At 41.8% G+C, this 16,811-nt stretch overlaps 2 protein-coding genes across 5 annotated transcripts in view; both read right to left on the bottom strand.

The window, feature by feature from the left end:
- Window positions 1-1,185, bottom strand: part of si:ch73-335l21.1 (insulin receptor substrate 1-B) — a 39,847-nt gene extending 38,662 nt beyond the window's left edge. The window contains exon 1 of the mRNA XM_063901321.1: window positions 315-1,185. Coding sequence (XP_063757391.1) covers window positions 315-681 — 367 coding nt within the window. The 5' untranslated portion in view covers window positions 682-1,185. The remainder of the gene's footprint in view (window positions 1-314) is intronic.
- Window positions 1,186-3,104: 1,919 nt separating this feature from the next.
- On the bottom strand, window positions 3,105-15,645 carry agfg2 (ArfGAP with FG repeats 2). 4 transcript variants are annotated; one of them, XM_063900884.1, is made up of 15 exons: window positions 15,486-15,645; window positions 13,761-14,077; window positions 12,881-12,974; window positions 11,990-12,105; window positions 10,850-10,994; window positions 10,357-10,477; window positions 10,146-10,250; window positions 9,250-9,282; window positions 7,737-7,976; window positions 6,726-6,798; window positions 6,582-6,625; window positions 6,306-6,392; window positions 5,277-5,399; window positions 4,184-4,254; window positions 3,105-4,035 (listed from the first exon to the last, which is right to left on the bottom strand). In XM_063900884.1, exons 2-15 carry the CDS (start codon window positions 13,925-13,927, stop codon window positions 3,988-3,990), a joined length of 1,467 nt encoding a protein of 488 aa, XP_063756954.1. In that variant the 5' UTR covers window positions 13,928-14,077; window positions 15,486-15,645; the 3' UTR covers window positions 3,105-3,987. The 4 variants fall into 4 exon arrangements, with proteins under 4 accessions (XP_063756954.1, XP_063756953.1, XP_063756956.1 ...); XM_063900883.1 differs by lacking the exon at window positions 15,486-15,645 and having other exon boundaries at window positions 13,761-14,107; XM_063900886.1 differs by lacking the exons at window positions 6,306-6,392; window positions 15,486-15,645 and having other exon boundaries at window positions 13,761-14,108.
- Between the last annotated feature and the right edge of the window lie 1,166 nt (window positions 15,646-16,811).

Below are 16,811 nucleotides of genomic sequence, written 5' to 3'. Positions count from 1 at the left end.
AGGCTTAAAAGGCACATGTTTACACACATTCCCCTCAGAGGTCATATGCAAGACCAGTACTAAAAGTATGAAACACATTTAAACTCTAATATCAGGTAATGGGAGTGAAGCTCGGGTCACAAACTATGTAAACTTGGCTTGGCAAGCTGTAATGATTATTTAAACAACCCCTGCAAACTATCCAAAGAATGAAACATGTCCCGATCTGCAGTGCAGCTCTGCAGGCATTGCCACGTTTCTCCTTGCATGCACAGCCTCATACAGTATTAAAGTGTGTGTGAGAGTGTGTGCGTGTGTGTGTTTGTGTGACTTACTTTTGCACTGCAGCTCCACCATGGCCTGGTACCACTCGTCCTGGTCCGCCTCGTTCTCCGCGGCGATGGCGAAGCTCTCCGCCCGGGTGTAGAGCACTATCATGTGCTTGTTCTTGGAGTCTGCCCGCTTGTTTATGTTGAAGCATGTCTCCAGAGCCACCGCTTTCTTCGGGACGGGGGCCTTGCCGCGGAATTTCTTCTCGCTCTCGTAGTACTCCAGGCGGGCCGGGCCGCGCTCAGAGGCGGCGCGGAGGACGAAGTACCGCCGGTGCATGGACTTCTGCTTGCGGAGATAGCCACTCTTCCGCACGTCCTCGGTGCTCTGGAGCTCGCACGCTTGTTGGCTCTCTATAACAACCGACATCATGTTATTTCTCTCATACAACACCAAACTATTTTTTAAGTTAAGAGTGATAATTCATCCGCTCCCCTCCCTCTCTTCCACATCAACGCAGGCATGTGAAAGAGGGGAGGCAAGGGTCGGCTCGCTGCTACTAATAGTCCCGCTGGTTGAACCTGAACCAGGGTTTCTTAGCGGCTGCAGTTGCGGTTAGTTTCCCTCTTTTCAAGCTTGTTCTTTAGGGTGTTTTTCTGTCCGGCCGGTGCAAGTTTTCCTCACAGCCGAGCACATGCGGCACAGCTCCGCGCTCAGCTCCCCCTTCTCTCCACTACTACTACTACTACTGCTGCTCCAAGCGGTTTAATCCCATTTACTGCACATTACACAGCAGAGTCCACACTGTCTGACTGTCTGTTTCTCCCTCTGTCTGTCTGTCTGTCCGTCTGTCCGTCTGTCCGTCTGTCTGTCCCCCGACCCCTGCTGTCCTGCTCCAGTCTCCTTGTTGCTGATGAGCGGAGCAGCTACCGTGGAGCAGCAGGACTGTCACTCACCACTGTACTAGTACTCTGGATCCTCGGTGCGTTCAAGGACCCGGTCCGAGCTCTGACAGCAGAGCTCCCGACGTTTCATTCGTGCATTCCTGTGCTCCTATTCCGGATTTGTGATGGATAGTAATAGAGTGATTGGTATCATAGCCACATTATACTTTGTAGTTGCCCAAAAAAACGATAAGATAATCAAAAAACAAGTAGAAACTGAACCAGGACCATGCTTTAATAATATGAATGATGATAATATTTTAGATTCTATGTATGTTATATATCAAGGAGCTTTGTTTGAATTGTGTTGTGTAGTATTGGAAGTTTTGTACAGGTATGTTTTCAAGGTTTCAAGTATGTTAAATATAAAATGATGTACAGTTATGTAATGACCAAGTAACTATACGGAATAAATCAACACTAAGAGACATTATAACACAACAACATTCACAGGTCATAACGAAGAACAGTGAAAAGTTTTAAATGATTTAATTTAAATACACTTTCATACAGACACTCCTGAACAATTTTTACGCATGTATATTTTAACATTTTTGAGAAGTGATCTTATATCTTGTGTCATTTATTTTATTGAATGTATACCTATAGCCTATTTTGTCGTTTCTTGTGCTGTTATAACGTACATTTATCTGTGTTTTTCCCCCAAAAGCTATTCCAATGAACAACCAACATTTCCCACAGCACATGAAAGCAGCAAGGCTTCCAGTGTGTGTGGAGTAAGATTTCACTGTTGGCTTTACCACGAGTCCATCCTGTTCTATTTATTGTAGAAATCCCCCTGTCCTGTATTCACGTGTATTATATACCAATTCAACTTTTAAAGCGCCCTGATGTTTCTGAAATGTTAGATTTTCTACGTTCAATGCAGCAGGAGGTCGCATTTAACACATTTTAAATCTAGGTTAACATTGAAACCATTAAATCCTGTGGTGCTTTTTATTGTTATTGATTCCTAAATGATGCATAAAGAGCAAATAAAGCTGCAATTGAATATATGAGGCTTTTTGAGACGCCATATTTATGCCACTCAGACTGTCTGAGTAAAATGACTTTGATCTGTGTCGACTGTCTGTCTGCAAACCTCCATCTCTCACTGCTGGTTAAATCCCATCGTGTCACGCATATAACACATATCACAAATGTGCACGTTTAAGATCTACTCTGAATTTTAAACGACAATAAATATTTTAAAAAGGTCTATTAATAGTCCTTGTGAAAGCTATAGAGGGTGTCTATCTCCGTGCGGTGTGCTTATGCAGTATGTATGTTGTTATGCAATATGCATCCAAAAGTAACCTTGTGCATGAGGTCAGAGAGAAGTGGTTATCAAGCGCCCCCTGCTGTGTGAGGTGGCTCTTAAAAATACACTTACTTTACCCATAAGAACTAATCATATATTCCTAACAGTGGTGGAAGTTTAAACTCAAATTTACTTGAGTAAAATACCAATAAATTGTTGTCAAAATACTTCATTACAAGTAAAAGTCCTGTATTCAAAATCGTACTCAAGTAAAAATCATCATTCGTAAAAGTCTGTGCAGAAAAAATGCCTTTATGTACATTTATAATTAAAGTTCTGATTGAAATACATTTCGACTTTTAAAAATGTCCCACTATTTTCTCATTATTCTAACTCCTTCATGTAGCCCTACTCATCTTATTTTTTTTTAAATGACACTTTTTGTCTCCAAATCATTTTAGAGTTTCTTTTCGAACTTCAGATTTTTTCCCAAATTTGAATTTCCCGCTATTTCTTCAAAACTCAAGTCAAGTACCTCAAGATTGTACTTCAGTAAATGTACTTAATTGCTTCCAACCCTGCTTTCTCAATGTCATTTCACAGTTTTAAGAGAGCTTATCAATGAAGCAAATAAACCCCCAGAGCCAAACTTAAGAAGCAACAAACTGATTTTATGAACATGAATACTTGTCTTCACAAAGACACATGAATCTCTTTTCTTTTTGGCATATACGGGAAAATGAACTTCGCCTCCATGTCAAACGAAAAAAACAAGAAACATTTTGGTCCGGAACATGAAGCGATGACAAACTTTTTTATACACATTTAAGTTATTCTGATATTTCTTTTACATTCAGTAGCATCTCCTTTTAGCCCTCTAAGCGCATGCAGCCTAGGAAGTGGAAAACAGACATTATCCTTCAAAAGGATGACCCGGGGGAAAAAAAAACGATGACCAATGCAAACATGTTCCACACACTCAACACAGAGAAAAAGCGTGTCTCATCTTTCAACGCTAATTCCCATGCACCAGGAGGCTGTTAAGGCTGTCATGACCTCATGATCCGGAGCGGCTCTTCCTTTTGAATGACTGACTCTTTTTTTTAGAAGACGCTGATGCACAGACAGGCTGGTTTTTTTTTGCACTTTAAAGCAGGAGATGAAAGCAAAGTAGCAGCAGCGACGTGTGTGTGTGTTTGTGTGTATGTTTCTGCAAAAATCATAGAGGCGTTTTTCTACTCTCGACTCCCACAGAGCCCTGAGGTGGCGTCTACTGGCACACAAACACCTTTTTTGACATACCATCAGCAGGCAACCGATCCCAGACACACAGGAATACCATAATTACATTCACACATTTTTTTGTTCTTCCACTATAACACGTAAACACAGACAGAGAGGGGAGAGAGGGGAAGAGAGGCTCCCACAGAGGGGTGAGAAAACTCCAGAGGCATTGAAATGGCAGCGACTCCTCAAGTTCTCCCTCTTTTCCCAGAGGATGGGTGAAGTAAGAAGAGAAGTTCGGGAGGGGGTTCAAATGAAAGGGTTTCGCGACGTCCCTCTACTGGCGTAAACATTCCCCTGAAAGACAAGAGAGGAAGGGGTGAGAACGGGCAGAGGGGGACCTTACTACACTTCCTGTTTGCAGAAAGGGAGAGCTTGCACAAAAATACCAATTAGCCCCTCTTTAATCCCCCCACCACTTTTGTTTGCGAGGCAGTGAACTCACCGTAAACGGGTTCACCGACATCGGACGAGGGACTTTGGGCTGAGAGTCAGGCGCGGGGAAGGAGGCGAAACCTGAAACACACACACACATGACAAGACAGGAAAAGAGAACATGCTTAGTGGTGTGGAGACAGCATTGGTATTCCTGAGCGGCTCCTGTTGAACACTGTGGAAATAATGAACATTTGGAGCCTCGCAGCGTCTCAGTGTTTGATCTGCAGCCAACGCACATACTGTACACGTCAAACTGGCCCAGCTACAGTGTGTGAGCAGGGTGTTCATTTTTAATGCTGAATATATCGATGAGATTAAGGCTGGATCTAATAGTATTATCCATAATGCTTGCATTCCAAAGATTTTTACTCAATCTGTTTCCATTTTATATTCATGCACAGTTGCAGATAAGGATTAAATAACACTTGAAATATAAGTATTATGCTATTTGTGGAGTAAGATTTCAGTAGTGGCTGTGTAAAATTATATCGATATTCCGATCCAAAACTTTTCAAATAACTCGAGAGCATGGTAGAGTCCAAAATCCAAAATGTACTGCTAAAAATATACATAATTTTCCCATTTTACATGTTTTAATCCGGCGAAAAATGACTTGCTTTCCAATTTACCGCAAAAAATGTACACCGAAAGAACAAAACATCTATTTATTCATGTATTTAAGTGTGACATCTTCATAAAATAGGATGACAGATATCAAATGCTTGATTGAAAAACCCTCACCCGAAGCTTCAAATGTGAGGACATGCAGTACAGACCTACTGTATATGCGTCTATATAGGGGAGCAGCCAATATCAAATTTTACTAGACGCTATTTGTGGCTTCACAGATCCACTTTGGCCCTTATTAAAATATCTCAACACCTATGTGATGGACTGCCACTTAATTTAGCACATATACTCCTGTCCCCCTGAACCGGTAATCTATGGTCCTCCTATGGTTTTTGACGAACATGTAGTGTCACGTGATCCTGGTGAGAGTGAGGTCCACTATATCTAGCACCTATTTTACATGTAAAGACAGCACCATAGCACACAAAATATTGGACTATAAAAAAAACTAAATCCAGAAGAATTGTTACCGTTGGATTCCTGGTTGCTGGCTGACTCATGGTGAAATGCATTCTGGGTGTTGAGTGCCGGGTAGGAGGCGGACGGGGGAAAGACGGCGGTGGGCGAGGTGACAAACTCACCGGAGTCCGAACCTGGAGAGAAGAAGACACACACACACACACACACACACACACACACACACACACACACACACACACACACACACACACACACACACACACACACACACACACACACACACACACACACACACACACACACACACACACACACACACACACACACACACACACACACACACACACACACAGATCAGATAAGTGCTTTCATATTCAGTTCAGTATTTAATAAGGAGTGGTTATAATCTATACGAGTGGTCAAATACAAACTGAATACTTAAATAAATTAAATTATTGAATTAATTATTGCATAATTTATTGGTACATATCAGATTGTCAAATCTATAGTCTTACAAATCTATAATTTATAACTATTTGCTTGAGTTTAAATGGAGCTGCTGATAAACTCAGCATTGCTAAACTCAAATTTAACCGTCAAAACTGTCTTTGCCAGGATTTGATTTGCCCCATATATTTCATTAGAGTTTATACTAACCACACCGTAAAGCTGGCACCAGAGCAAATATTTGCTGTACTTAGTAACTGTATTAAAAAATCTAGTATCCAAATATTGACTCATCAGCTGAGCAAATAATCATTCAGACTCTTAACGAAATAATGTTACACTTTTCCATAATCCTCCAAACAGTTAATATAAGGACTGTAAGACATTAAGATAGAATAATATATACTAATTAATAAAGAGAAGACTTGTCTTGTACAAAATCTGGAGTATGGCAACTCTGCAAAGGCTCCTCCCGGACACAACCAACCCTTTCTCTTAAAAAAAACCAACTTATTTTTGAATGAATGTATATACTAGTGCAAAGTCCTGCAGGAAACATGTGTAGTGACCTCCCCTCCTCTGGAGTCGTGCTTCACAGAGCGATGTGAGCAGACCCTGAACATGAGCCTCACCTCCTGATGAGCTGCTGAAGGGGTTACTGGGGGAGAGAGCAACAGGCTGCTGGGAAGCCGAGCTGGAGCTGAATGGGTTGGGGAAATCTGAGACAGAGGGGGGGAGAAGAGACAGAGGGGAGATAATTCACAGTGTGGGGGTGTACAGGGTGCATTCCTGTCTATTCAAACCAAAACTGCTCAGATGCATCTTAATTAGGGGTGTAAGACAGAGTTGGAAATGAATGAGCAGAGCGTGAACCAAGTAGCAGGAGGCAGTGCATGCTGGGTACCTACTTGCAAAAGTTTGGGAGCCGGGGACTGTTTCGACACCGGGGGAACTGGGGAGAAGTAGAAAAACACATTTTAAAAGGGCTTCACATGCTGGAAATTTAAAATATCAAGAACAGAAGCCGATTTGACACCGTTTTGTCTCCGTACCTGGCAGGAGTCGAGCTGGATGACAGCCTGTTGCCGAAGATAGCGTTGTACTGCGGAGGGCCAGCAGGTGGAGCTGCGTGCAAGCGTTTCAAACAGAGCACAATGTGACCTCCCTTTAATGAGCACTAATTCAAGAGATCAAGTGCTACTTCTATCTTAGTGTGTGTAGAAGAGTTGATCTTAAGCGTGTAAGTCACCAGATGAACAAAAGCGCAACAAATCCCCCAGAATAAAATGTCTTTGTGTGTCTCGATGTGAATCAAAGTGAGCCGGGGCAGAAAATCAATAACCTGCTTTTCTCTGCCAGGCAGGGGGGGGAGGCTGTGATGAAGGTGGAAAAGAACAAAGATTCTTGTAGGAAGCTCGAGGGCTCCTCACATAAATCCTGTGCTTTGAAACTAAAATAAAAATCGCCCACCGTGGTTATTAGAAAAATACGGCTGATTCTTAATCGTATCAACAAGGTCCTTTACACGGGACTGTGCTCAATCCTGAGTGAACACAATGAGCAGAATTCAGCTGCTAGAAGCCTTGGTATTTGGAGTAAGGATGTTATGCAACATAGTTGAGCTGGCCGTGACAATCTGCATCACACACATACAAACACACACACACGCAACTTAAGCTCAGCCTCTCTATCTATGTATAACCTTAAAAAAAAGGTCCAGAACAACAATTTAAAAACACTTCATTGCAAGTACAATACCTCCATGAAAATATATGAATAAATAAGCTTCTGCTACACACATTTTGTTTTATTTTTTGGGAGATGTTCTCTAATTTAGGCTTTTTAAATGACAAAGGTGCCCAACTTGCTACAGCTAAGGATACCGGTTCAGAGACACTGGTTAAATCTTTTAAATCAGAATCAGAAATACTTTGATTTGTCCCACAGTGGGAAAATGTTACTTCATATCCTAAATCGGACATTATTTTAGCTACTATAGGTGTGAAATATATGTAGGATGACAATGCATAAAGTATCTTCTATCTACCTGAAATCTTTCCTACCTGCAACTGTCGGTGGTTCACCGAACACGCTGTCCAGATGCGACACCGCAGCGTATCTGTCCTGGGGGTTGGAGTTTCCGGCTTGCGTTGTCGCCTGGCCCGCGTTTCCAGGCTGCTGCTGGGACATAGAGTGCGGCAGAGTCTGCTGCTGAGGATGGGCCAGACCTCCGAAGTCCACGCTGAGAGACTTCGGGAAGGCCCTGAACGGCCCAGTGGTCCCCGAGGCTGATACCGTACGACCTGAGAGCGAGAAACAAGACTGGGCTTCAGTGCAAAGACACAGGATGGGAGGTTATATAGAGCTAATTCTACACTATCAGCAAGTATAGGTACAAGCAAACATAGGATTGAGGGGAAAGAATCTAAATATATACGTGTTAAATGGCTTTTTACTATCTATTTTTACATGGCAACATGGATAAATAGCCTTTAAAGCACCCAGAAAAAACGGAAATTTGAAATTTCATGACAACTAGGTTAACTCCATTTGATAATGAAGAGCATTCATACAATTCAAAGCGACTAAACTAAATATCCCTTATAGAGGCTTTAATTAACATGTTTTTTCATTGTGTTAAATCCCCCAAAAATGATTGCATGGAAGGATATTGTTATATACCAAGTTAGAAATATGACAGTTGTTCAACGTTGCGATGCTATAAGGCTCGTCAAAGACAGGATTAGCATGTACGGTTAAGCATTACCAAAAGATTGTAAAAGCACAGCAGCGAGCCAACCACAAATATACAGTTGCTAGGTGGTTACAAAGGCAGGAAATTAACATTCTTGCAGGTAGCAAGCTTTCCACAAACATTAGCCACAAAGCATGCTAGCAGTGTCAGCCAAAAATGTTAGCATGTGGGGTATAAGTAAAAATGTGCTTGTAAATCCCGCTTCCTCTGATAGTGGAGGCGTCAGTGACAGGAACCATACCAGACCAAACTAGATTCAGATTATCTGAAGGTATAAAGCATGCTAAAGTCAAGCTGCATGTTTTTGTGATGCGTTAATGTATTACTATAAGGCTCCAGATAGGGCCTATCTCTGCTAACATACCTGAGCTTCCTGGAATACTTGTTTGGGATGTGTATCGTGGGATTGTGGCTGTGTCCTACATAGTCTGTAAGTGCTTCAACGCCAGCGTGGTGTGAAATATCTGCGGCCCTCTGCTGACGGGGGCCGTAGCGGCTAAATATAGCATTACTTTAAACTTTTACTCTAAGGGAACAGTGTGTGTGTGTATGTGTGTGGGACCCTCCCAGCCTTCAAATCTGGCTTTGAGGAGGGAATCCTGATTGATGAAGAAAAATATCAACTCCTATAATATAAAGTGTTGCATTTATCTCAAACTGCTACTAGCATGAAGCTAATTCACATGCATGGGAGTCATGGCCTTCCAGCGTGACCCACATACTGCTCATTTATTCATTATGAATGATACAGCAAAGGAAGAGCTTATCGATCTCAGACATTCAGCACACACTCAAATGCGTCGGGTTGTGCTGCGTCTTACCTAAAGTGAAGTGGTTTTTGAAAGAGCTACTGGCTAAGAGGTCGGGGAGGAGAGGATAGTGTGATGAGACAGACAGAAGACAGAAAAACAGAGTTAAGGGAGGAGAGGAGAAAGAGAGTTTGTCACTGCGATGTGTGAAAAGGTTTCCCTGCAGTTATCCAAGGCCAGCAGAGTAGACTGTGGAGCTATTTATGAAAAGCAACCTAGTGGGCTAACTGATGACATAACCCCACAAACCCATGAGATGGTTAAACACAGTCAAGATGAAATGATGGCTGCAAGCTAAGCCTCTCTTTTCCTGCCCTTCCCAAAGTGACACTTACAGCACACAGTGATGAGTGGACGTGTTGTCAGTGAGAATCAGTGATAATGTTCCTGACAACACGATGACACTGTGCACTTGCAGACGTTACGACTAGAGGCCTTGAGGATAGAATAAAGTATATTATATATGTAATATCAATTCATCTGGAGGAAGCGCTTTCATTTTATCACATTTAGGTACAACATATGGTCAAATTTCTTTACAGGAATTTATGAAAGCTGCTTTAAGCTGCATACATTTGTCTTTCTCTCAATACTTTCTGACTTATTTAGCCTGTCTGCGGCTCTCAACCCTATTGGTTTATCGTTTTAAAAAGGCTAAATCATTTCTTTAAAATGTTACATAACCGTGTGACTTCAGGGACTATTTTCTGCAGCGAATGGATATGTACTTGGTGAACTGCAACAGGGACTCTCTCTCCAGTATTATTTTTGTCCTTTTTCTTTATACTATAGTATATATTACATGATATCTTTTGGTTTATGTGGAATTTGGTAAACTCAGTGTGTGTGATAAATGACTTCCAGCTTGATTGGAACCAAGGAGGAATAGAAAACAAGGCGGGACACACCTGAGGGCCGCGGGAGGGCGGGGAAAGAGGGAACGTGGCTCTGAGCTCCAAGCCCTGACGAGAGGGACCCCGGCCGCTGTCTTTCTATCCCGCACAAGGTGGGATCTATATTATTGGATAGACATCAGACAAAGAAAAGGGCAAATAGGTTACGGGTCGATCATATCTGGCCCCAAAATATCAACTCCTCTGATCAAGATCGTTCTCCAACCTTTGAGAGAGGGGTCCCTGAAGCTCTGGGAGCGCGACGGCCGAGCGGTGAAAACGTCCGTCCGCATGTCAGCGGGCGAGATCGTAGGAGCTCGATCCCATGCCGGCAGCTGGGACTGAGACTGGAGGACAAGAGATGGGAGGACAAAAAAAAGAGGAGGCAGATGGGAGATAGGGAGAGAAACACAAAGGCAGAAGTAGTGAGTCTCTTTCATGATTTCTCAATAATTCATAAGCAGTGGCTTTGATGTCGATGCTACCTGGCCCTCTCTCTGTCCAACGCATCAGTATTGTAGCTGTAGTGTGGAATTCAGTTGGTTTCCACATCTTCCATTCTAATTCTCCTTTTTTTAACCCTCTTTAAACTACTTTCACTTCCTCTTTTTCTACCACACCCACTATCTTTCAATCTTGAATCTTCTTTCTCTACCTTTCTTGTTCTGTACCCGCTCAGTCCGTTACACGCACATTCAGGACACATTAAGCTCTCTTACCAGTGGCCTTGTGGACCTGGCGTTAGGGGGCAGGTTATGCGAGGGGGCCTGGCTCGCTAAGGGACCGTGGGAAGGGGGCACTACCTGGACCCCCGGGCTCCAAGGACCCTCGACATCTCTCCGGTTCTTACTTTTGGAAAAATGCCTGAAAGAGACAGATTATTTAGTACTGTTGAAATGAGTCTGTGCCACGGCTGGCCTCGTAAAAAGCAGAATCAAGACTTGAAATTAAGTGAGTTACACACCTATCAAACAACATGACAAAGGACATTTATTTAGGGCTTAAAACTCAACTCAAAACAATGACAGTTCTTTTTTTCCAAGCATGAAAGCAGCTATTGTTCATGAGCTAATTTTTCTAAGTAGGCGTCTCCATTTGAAACAGTGAAGGTCTATATTTGGATCAAACATTAGATTTGTTGTTGTTTGGAACTAATGTCGCTCTGTTATGCCCTTTTGTTTTTAGACATGAAACAAATGAAAGTCCATTGACAGGAAATTCATCTGATCTTTCTCAAAAATGCCTTGACAAGAATCAAAGGTCCTCGGCTTTTCTTTGTTAACCTGTACTGAAACTAAGTGTGCAATGAGCTACATGCTAATGTCAGCATGCTATCAAGGTAACCATAACAATAATAACCTCAAGAAGTAATTTTCCTATATACAATGCAGCTAAAAAAGGCTTTACATCAAATTGTAATCATGAAAATGCTAACATGCTAATGTTAAGCGTGTATGTTTACCATTTTGTTTAAGCAAGTTAGAATGCTAGCATTTCTGGAAAAGCACTAAACAGTCAAATAAAGCTGAGGCTGATGGGAAATGTCATTTCTTATACAGGTATTTGGTCGTTAGCTGATGTTTTGGATGAAAAAATTGTTCACCCAATGATGGTGCTATGTGCTATATGCTAATATGAGCATGTTCATAACAAAGGCAGGATGTCAACCATCGTTGCCGTATTAGCATTAATGAGATGTTTCAATAAAAAGACGTAAACTTAGTGGTAGCGAAAAACAAAATAATAGGATTCAAATGCAGTCCAATTCACCTCTAGGCCTTTACTAATACAGCCCTATCAGAGCAGTGCTATCACATTAGCTTATGCTATCAGTTATCAGACGAAACCAAAGTTCCCACCACTTTTTCTTCTCGTATTTGTCCTGCAGGAACTCTTTGAACTTCTGAGAGTCCTTCATGTCTGAGCAGCTATCCGTCTTTGGGTCAAACACACAGAGCCAAGTCCTCCTCCCAACCTAAACACAGAAAGAGCCAGAGAACAATTACAATTAGTGACAATATTGCAGGTCAAGCAGCACCCAAAAGAGAATCTCATCAGTGATTCATTTTGGGTTCAAGAGTGCGACACAATATATAACAGCTTGTGAATCATGATTGGCCGGATCACTCTTCAGAGGATGATGTGGTGACGGTATACACCTCTGCCTCTCCTCCCCATTATACTTGACTCACCCATACACGAATCCTGGCCAACAGCGAGCTCATAAAAGTGGCCAGCACTCATTTTGATGGCCTGAAACACTCCACCGTTTATTTATGTGATATAACCTCAGCTGTGAGTGCTGCTCACACCAGTGGTTCCTAAAATGGGTGCTGTGTGGAGTGGCTTTTAATAAAGCTTCACATAAAAAAAGGGAGGTAACAAACAGAAAACATCAACAAAGTCATATTAAGATTACCCAAATTTCACAGTAGATCTCTTAGAAACCTCGAAACAACAAACACACAGGAAATGGATTGTGGTTTGGGTGGGACCAGAGAGGGCTGGTCCTTTTGTTTCTTGGCATAAGTATACTTCTCAAGAAAAGAGCCTGACAATAAAGACTGGTTCATCTGGTAGCCATGAGGGAGGTTTCATATTCCAGATCAGAAACAGAAAGGGACTTCACAGGAAAACCTGAAACTGTAAACACAGCTCTGGTACTCGCTAAATAACCTCAGGTGACCTTACAAGTGTCAACAAGACCATAAAAAAACACATATAAATGCATTTTTGTGAATGTCACTCACCTCGTTGCCATGATTTTGAAGGAATTCCACTTCCTGTTGGGAGAAGGTTGTCATGGAGATAGACTTGACTCGATGGGGAGGGTTGAGGCCTCTCCTGGGAGAGATGGAGAGAGGAATTTGGAGTAAACTAAAAAAGGAGGCAAAATTAAAGCTCTGTAGTAATTCCTAGCATCTGAAGACAGGATAAGGTGGCAGAGCAGGTGGGAGAGGAAGCATTTGTCATACCGTGAACTTTAGAGTGCAGAATAGGTGTAAAAAGGTGCCTTGTGACAGAGACCCACGTGTTTACTAACCAGAACCTCTTATTATCTCCATGCTGGGGACACAAAGTGGGACAACTGCTGTGTGCATGTGGGTTATTGCGAAATGAAAGTGCTGAAACCATGGTCTTCCTGTGTGTGAGTGAGGGGGTAACATGCAGAACAGAATGTGACAGCACACACACACACACACACACACACACACACACACACACACACACACACACACACACACACACACACACACACACACATAATATATATAACACACCCACACTGGAGAGGAGAGTAGAAGGAGGGGGGGTTAGTGCCAAACCTGCACCATGACGAAATGAAACGTAACTCAGAGCTGGAAAATGACCAACTAGCGGTCTGTCGTTTATGAAGCTGTTGGAAGACACGCATGAGAGAGAGAGAGAAAGGGAGAGGAGGGAGACACTGCGTAAATTAATTTCTGCACACACTCCCGGCTGTTGCACCACACTCGCCCCTGTTAAATAAAAACCATGTTAATCTGGGTGGTGGTTGTGGTGGTGCATTCTCCGGCCTGTCACTTTTTAAATCAGTAGCAGTAAATGAATCCAGAGGAGGCACGGCGGAGGTTTTTTTTTTTTACTCACAGCATTCCGGAGCACGACGTGCAGACGAAGCTGCCCACCGTGATGTCGGTGTAAGTCACCCCGGGCTGGTTGCACTCGAAGCAGTGTTTGTTTACTCCAGACTGGGCCAGCTCTCGGACCTTGCGGGCGCATATCTCCTGGTTGTCCCGGTGCTTTCGGTTCGACATGGTTTCCCTCCGGTACCCGGCTGACAGGTTAGGTGTAGAGCCGGTAACCCTCCGCTGTCCTCCACCTGAAGCCCCTCTGTTTCTTTTTTTTTTTTTTTTTACTACATGGAGCACTTCACAGCCCGCATTATTGGAGAGGCGTGTATGCGGCTGCAACCCAATGCAAGGATACACAGAGGAGAGGCAAGTCAAGTTAGACTCAATCAGCTGCACAGACACCGGAAGTACCGCGGACTTCCTTCAAAATAAAAGCAGAAACACAAGTGACGCTTTGCTGTTCGGTAACTATAAATGGTACTTTTGGGTTGCCTGTTTCTTTAAAAATGATGTTCCAATTCAAACACTGGTTATCTCATCACACTGTTAGTAGGTCAGGGTATTTTCCAGTATATCTGTGTGTATTCAGCTTTTTTCTGATTACTTTGACACGACCTCATATGAAAAATCAAACAGTTTACGGGTTTACAAGAAAACAGTTTGATTAAAAACTGTTTATGCACATTATTTACATTATTGTATTCACTCACTTGATTGTATTTAAGTTGCAGGCTTTCTGTTTTACTCTTGTTCCTTATCATTTAGTCTAGTTTAGATTACACTGTTCTACGACTATGCTTTACAAATAAAGTTTGATTGATTTGATCTTATTGATTGGTTGACTGACCGATTTGATTGTATCACTTCAACAGTCAACAGCAATTTGCAGTTGTCATGTTTGTATTGCACCCATGTTGACTTAAAATGTAAGACTGAACTCTCTTCTGCTGTTAAGATCCTGAAAAACAATAAAAAGCTTTACAGCATTACACATTTTTCATTCAAAAATAAGTGGCCTGTTTATGACTATCATGCTGTTTGATGCAATAATGTACCAACACCTGAAGGCCTCAGATTCCCTGTGTAGAAAATACTTTGTGGTAATTTAATAAAAAAGCTATTTTTGGTCATTAGAATTATATATGCCTGCCCAGTATCTGACAGGAGATGGCAGGAAATTATGGGGGAGAGAGATAGGGAATAACATGCAACAAAGATCATTGACCGGACGTGAATTGAGGACAGTGGTCAGCAGTTTATGACCAGTGCCTTAACCCATGACTCACCAAAGCATTCCCAATATGTACCTCGAAAGTTTGACAATTCAGTTGATATACAGTGTGTTTACATTGTTCATACCCAACGATTCACTTTTGCCGAAGGCCCTGAGCAGGGTAATCCTAATGCAGTTGATAATACATTTATTTCTCATACTTGTGAAGCTGTGCTTTAATTACCCAGTCATAAATGTGGATGAAAAGAAAGCCCTTTCCAAAGTAAATTTTAGGGAATAAATCTGCATACCCTATATTTTCTCCAAATTAAGCCTATTTATACTTTTTTCGGACAACCTAGAAGAAGTTAAGTTTAGTTTAGTTTATAACATTTAGGGTAAATAAACAAAAATGCATTAGTATTAAATAAAACCCAGTTAGATGCTATGTACCAGAATGATTTACCAGCTAATTAACGTTTGTATTCCCTTGCAAACCAGACCTTTATTTTGAAAAATCTGTAATACCTGAAATCTGTGTGGGTTGACACTTGGACAGGCGCGTAGGGAATCTCCTGTCAGTGAAAATCAAGAACCTGTCGATCAGCCAAGTTTTACATCGTCCGAGAACCGTTGTATTATTATTATTGTTTCAGATCCGACTGTTTGTCCCGAGTATCTCACTGCTGCGCTTTCTCTGTGCGCCTTTACGCACAGCACGCCCCCGTATTTTTGGCGCAACGTTCCTGACGCTCCAGCGCGCTCTGGCAAGGGGTCAGATTATTTTAAGGGAGACAAGAGCAGTTTGGGAAAGCAGGGACGAAGTCAATCAGTATTGATGAATAATCCGTAACATTTGAAGTTTATAAAAAGTAAACTAAGATTATTCATAGTAAGCTACATTGAATGCTTGGGCAGTTTGGGATACGTTGGAAACCTGTTTTTCTTGGCTGTATTCCCACGAGGCAATGCCATCATTTTGAATACAGGTTTTTTTCAAAACTCTGTATCGTGAGAGAACATCTCCGAGCTCTTTATTTTGATGAAGCAACTTAGCAACAGATATAACTACGCCCTTTCTCTGACGTCTACGGTGGTATGTTTAAAATCACACAGGCAGAAACAGTCCCATCAGGGCAGTGGTTTGTGAATGCATCACGAAATGTGATTATTTGAAAGATAGTCTCACAGAGAAAAAAGATAAGATCCTTTGCAACATGAAGCAAAGTGAAAGAAGAAAATCAGTCACAGTGTTGTTGTTATCTGAACTGAAGTGGCGGTGAATGATCAGCAGGGGGAGCCAGGTACACCATGGGGTAGATGGAAACAGATAGACAGATTTAAATGATGTGTCTGCATTTCAACACAGAACTAAAGAGTACATACAAACAATGTTGTTAATCCTCTTTAATTACAATTCCCTGCTCAGCAGAGAACCACAGGCTTCATGCAGTCTGACGACAGGCCGTGGTGTTGATGGCAAAATTGCAGGTTGCTTGTTTAATGTTGCCCAACATGTTGTAAGTGGTTGTTTGGCCTTTTGTAAGATGTGTGCATTATGGACGTCTCTTTGTGTCATTTCCATATCTCATAAGTTTAAGTTGAGTTTTTTTCTGAGAATCTCATTGTTTACTTCTGTATTAGTCTCTAATATTGTTATTTAATACACATGTTTACTTACTGTCTCATATTTTGATAAGTAAGTCTGTATTTTGGATTAGCATTTAATCATTTTGATAAACTATTTCAGTATTTTGTATTTGTTTACTTAAATTCTCCTTATTGTCACTTATTATATCATTGTGGAATAATTTAAGTCTTGCCTTTGACTTTTCTGCTTAGTATTTAAAGTAT

This window comes from Eleginops maclovinus, chromosome 14 (genome assembly GCF_036324505.1).
Source record: "Eleginops maclovinus isolate JMC-PN-2008 ecotype Puerto Natales chromosome 14, JC_Emac_rtc_rv5, whole genome shotgun sequence".
NCBI classification, from domain to species: Eukaryota; Metazoa; Chordata; class Actinopteri; order Perciformes; family Eleginopidae; genus Eleginops; species Eleginops maclovinus.
The sequence above is the reverse complement of the archived record's forward strand: the minus strand, read 5'-3'. Positions and strand labels throughout refer to the sequence as shown.

Excerpts from the sequence above, each read along its gene's own strand:
- agfg2 (XM_063900884.1), bottom strand. The coding sequence starts at position 13,927 with ATGTCGAACCGAAAGCACCGGGACAACCAGGAGATATGCGCCCGCAAG. Across the intron at positions 10,251-10,356 it reads CAGGGACCCCTCTCTCAAAG|ATCCCACCTTGTGCGGGATA; the intron begins GTTGGAGAACGA and ends CCAATAATATAG. Across the intron at positions 4,036-4,183 it reads TGTCGGTGAACCCGTTTACG|GGGAATGTTTACGCCAGTAG; the intron begins GTGAGTTCACTG and ends CTTGTCTTTCAG.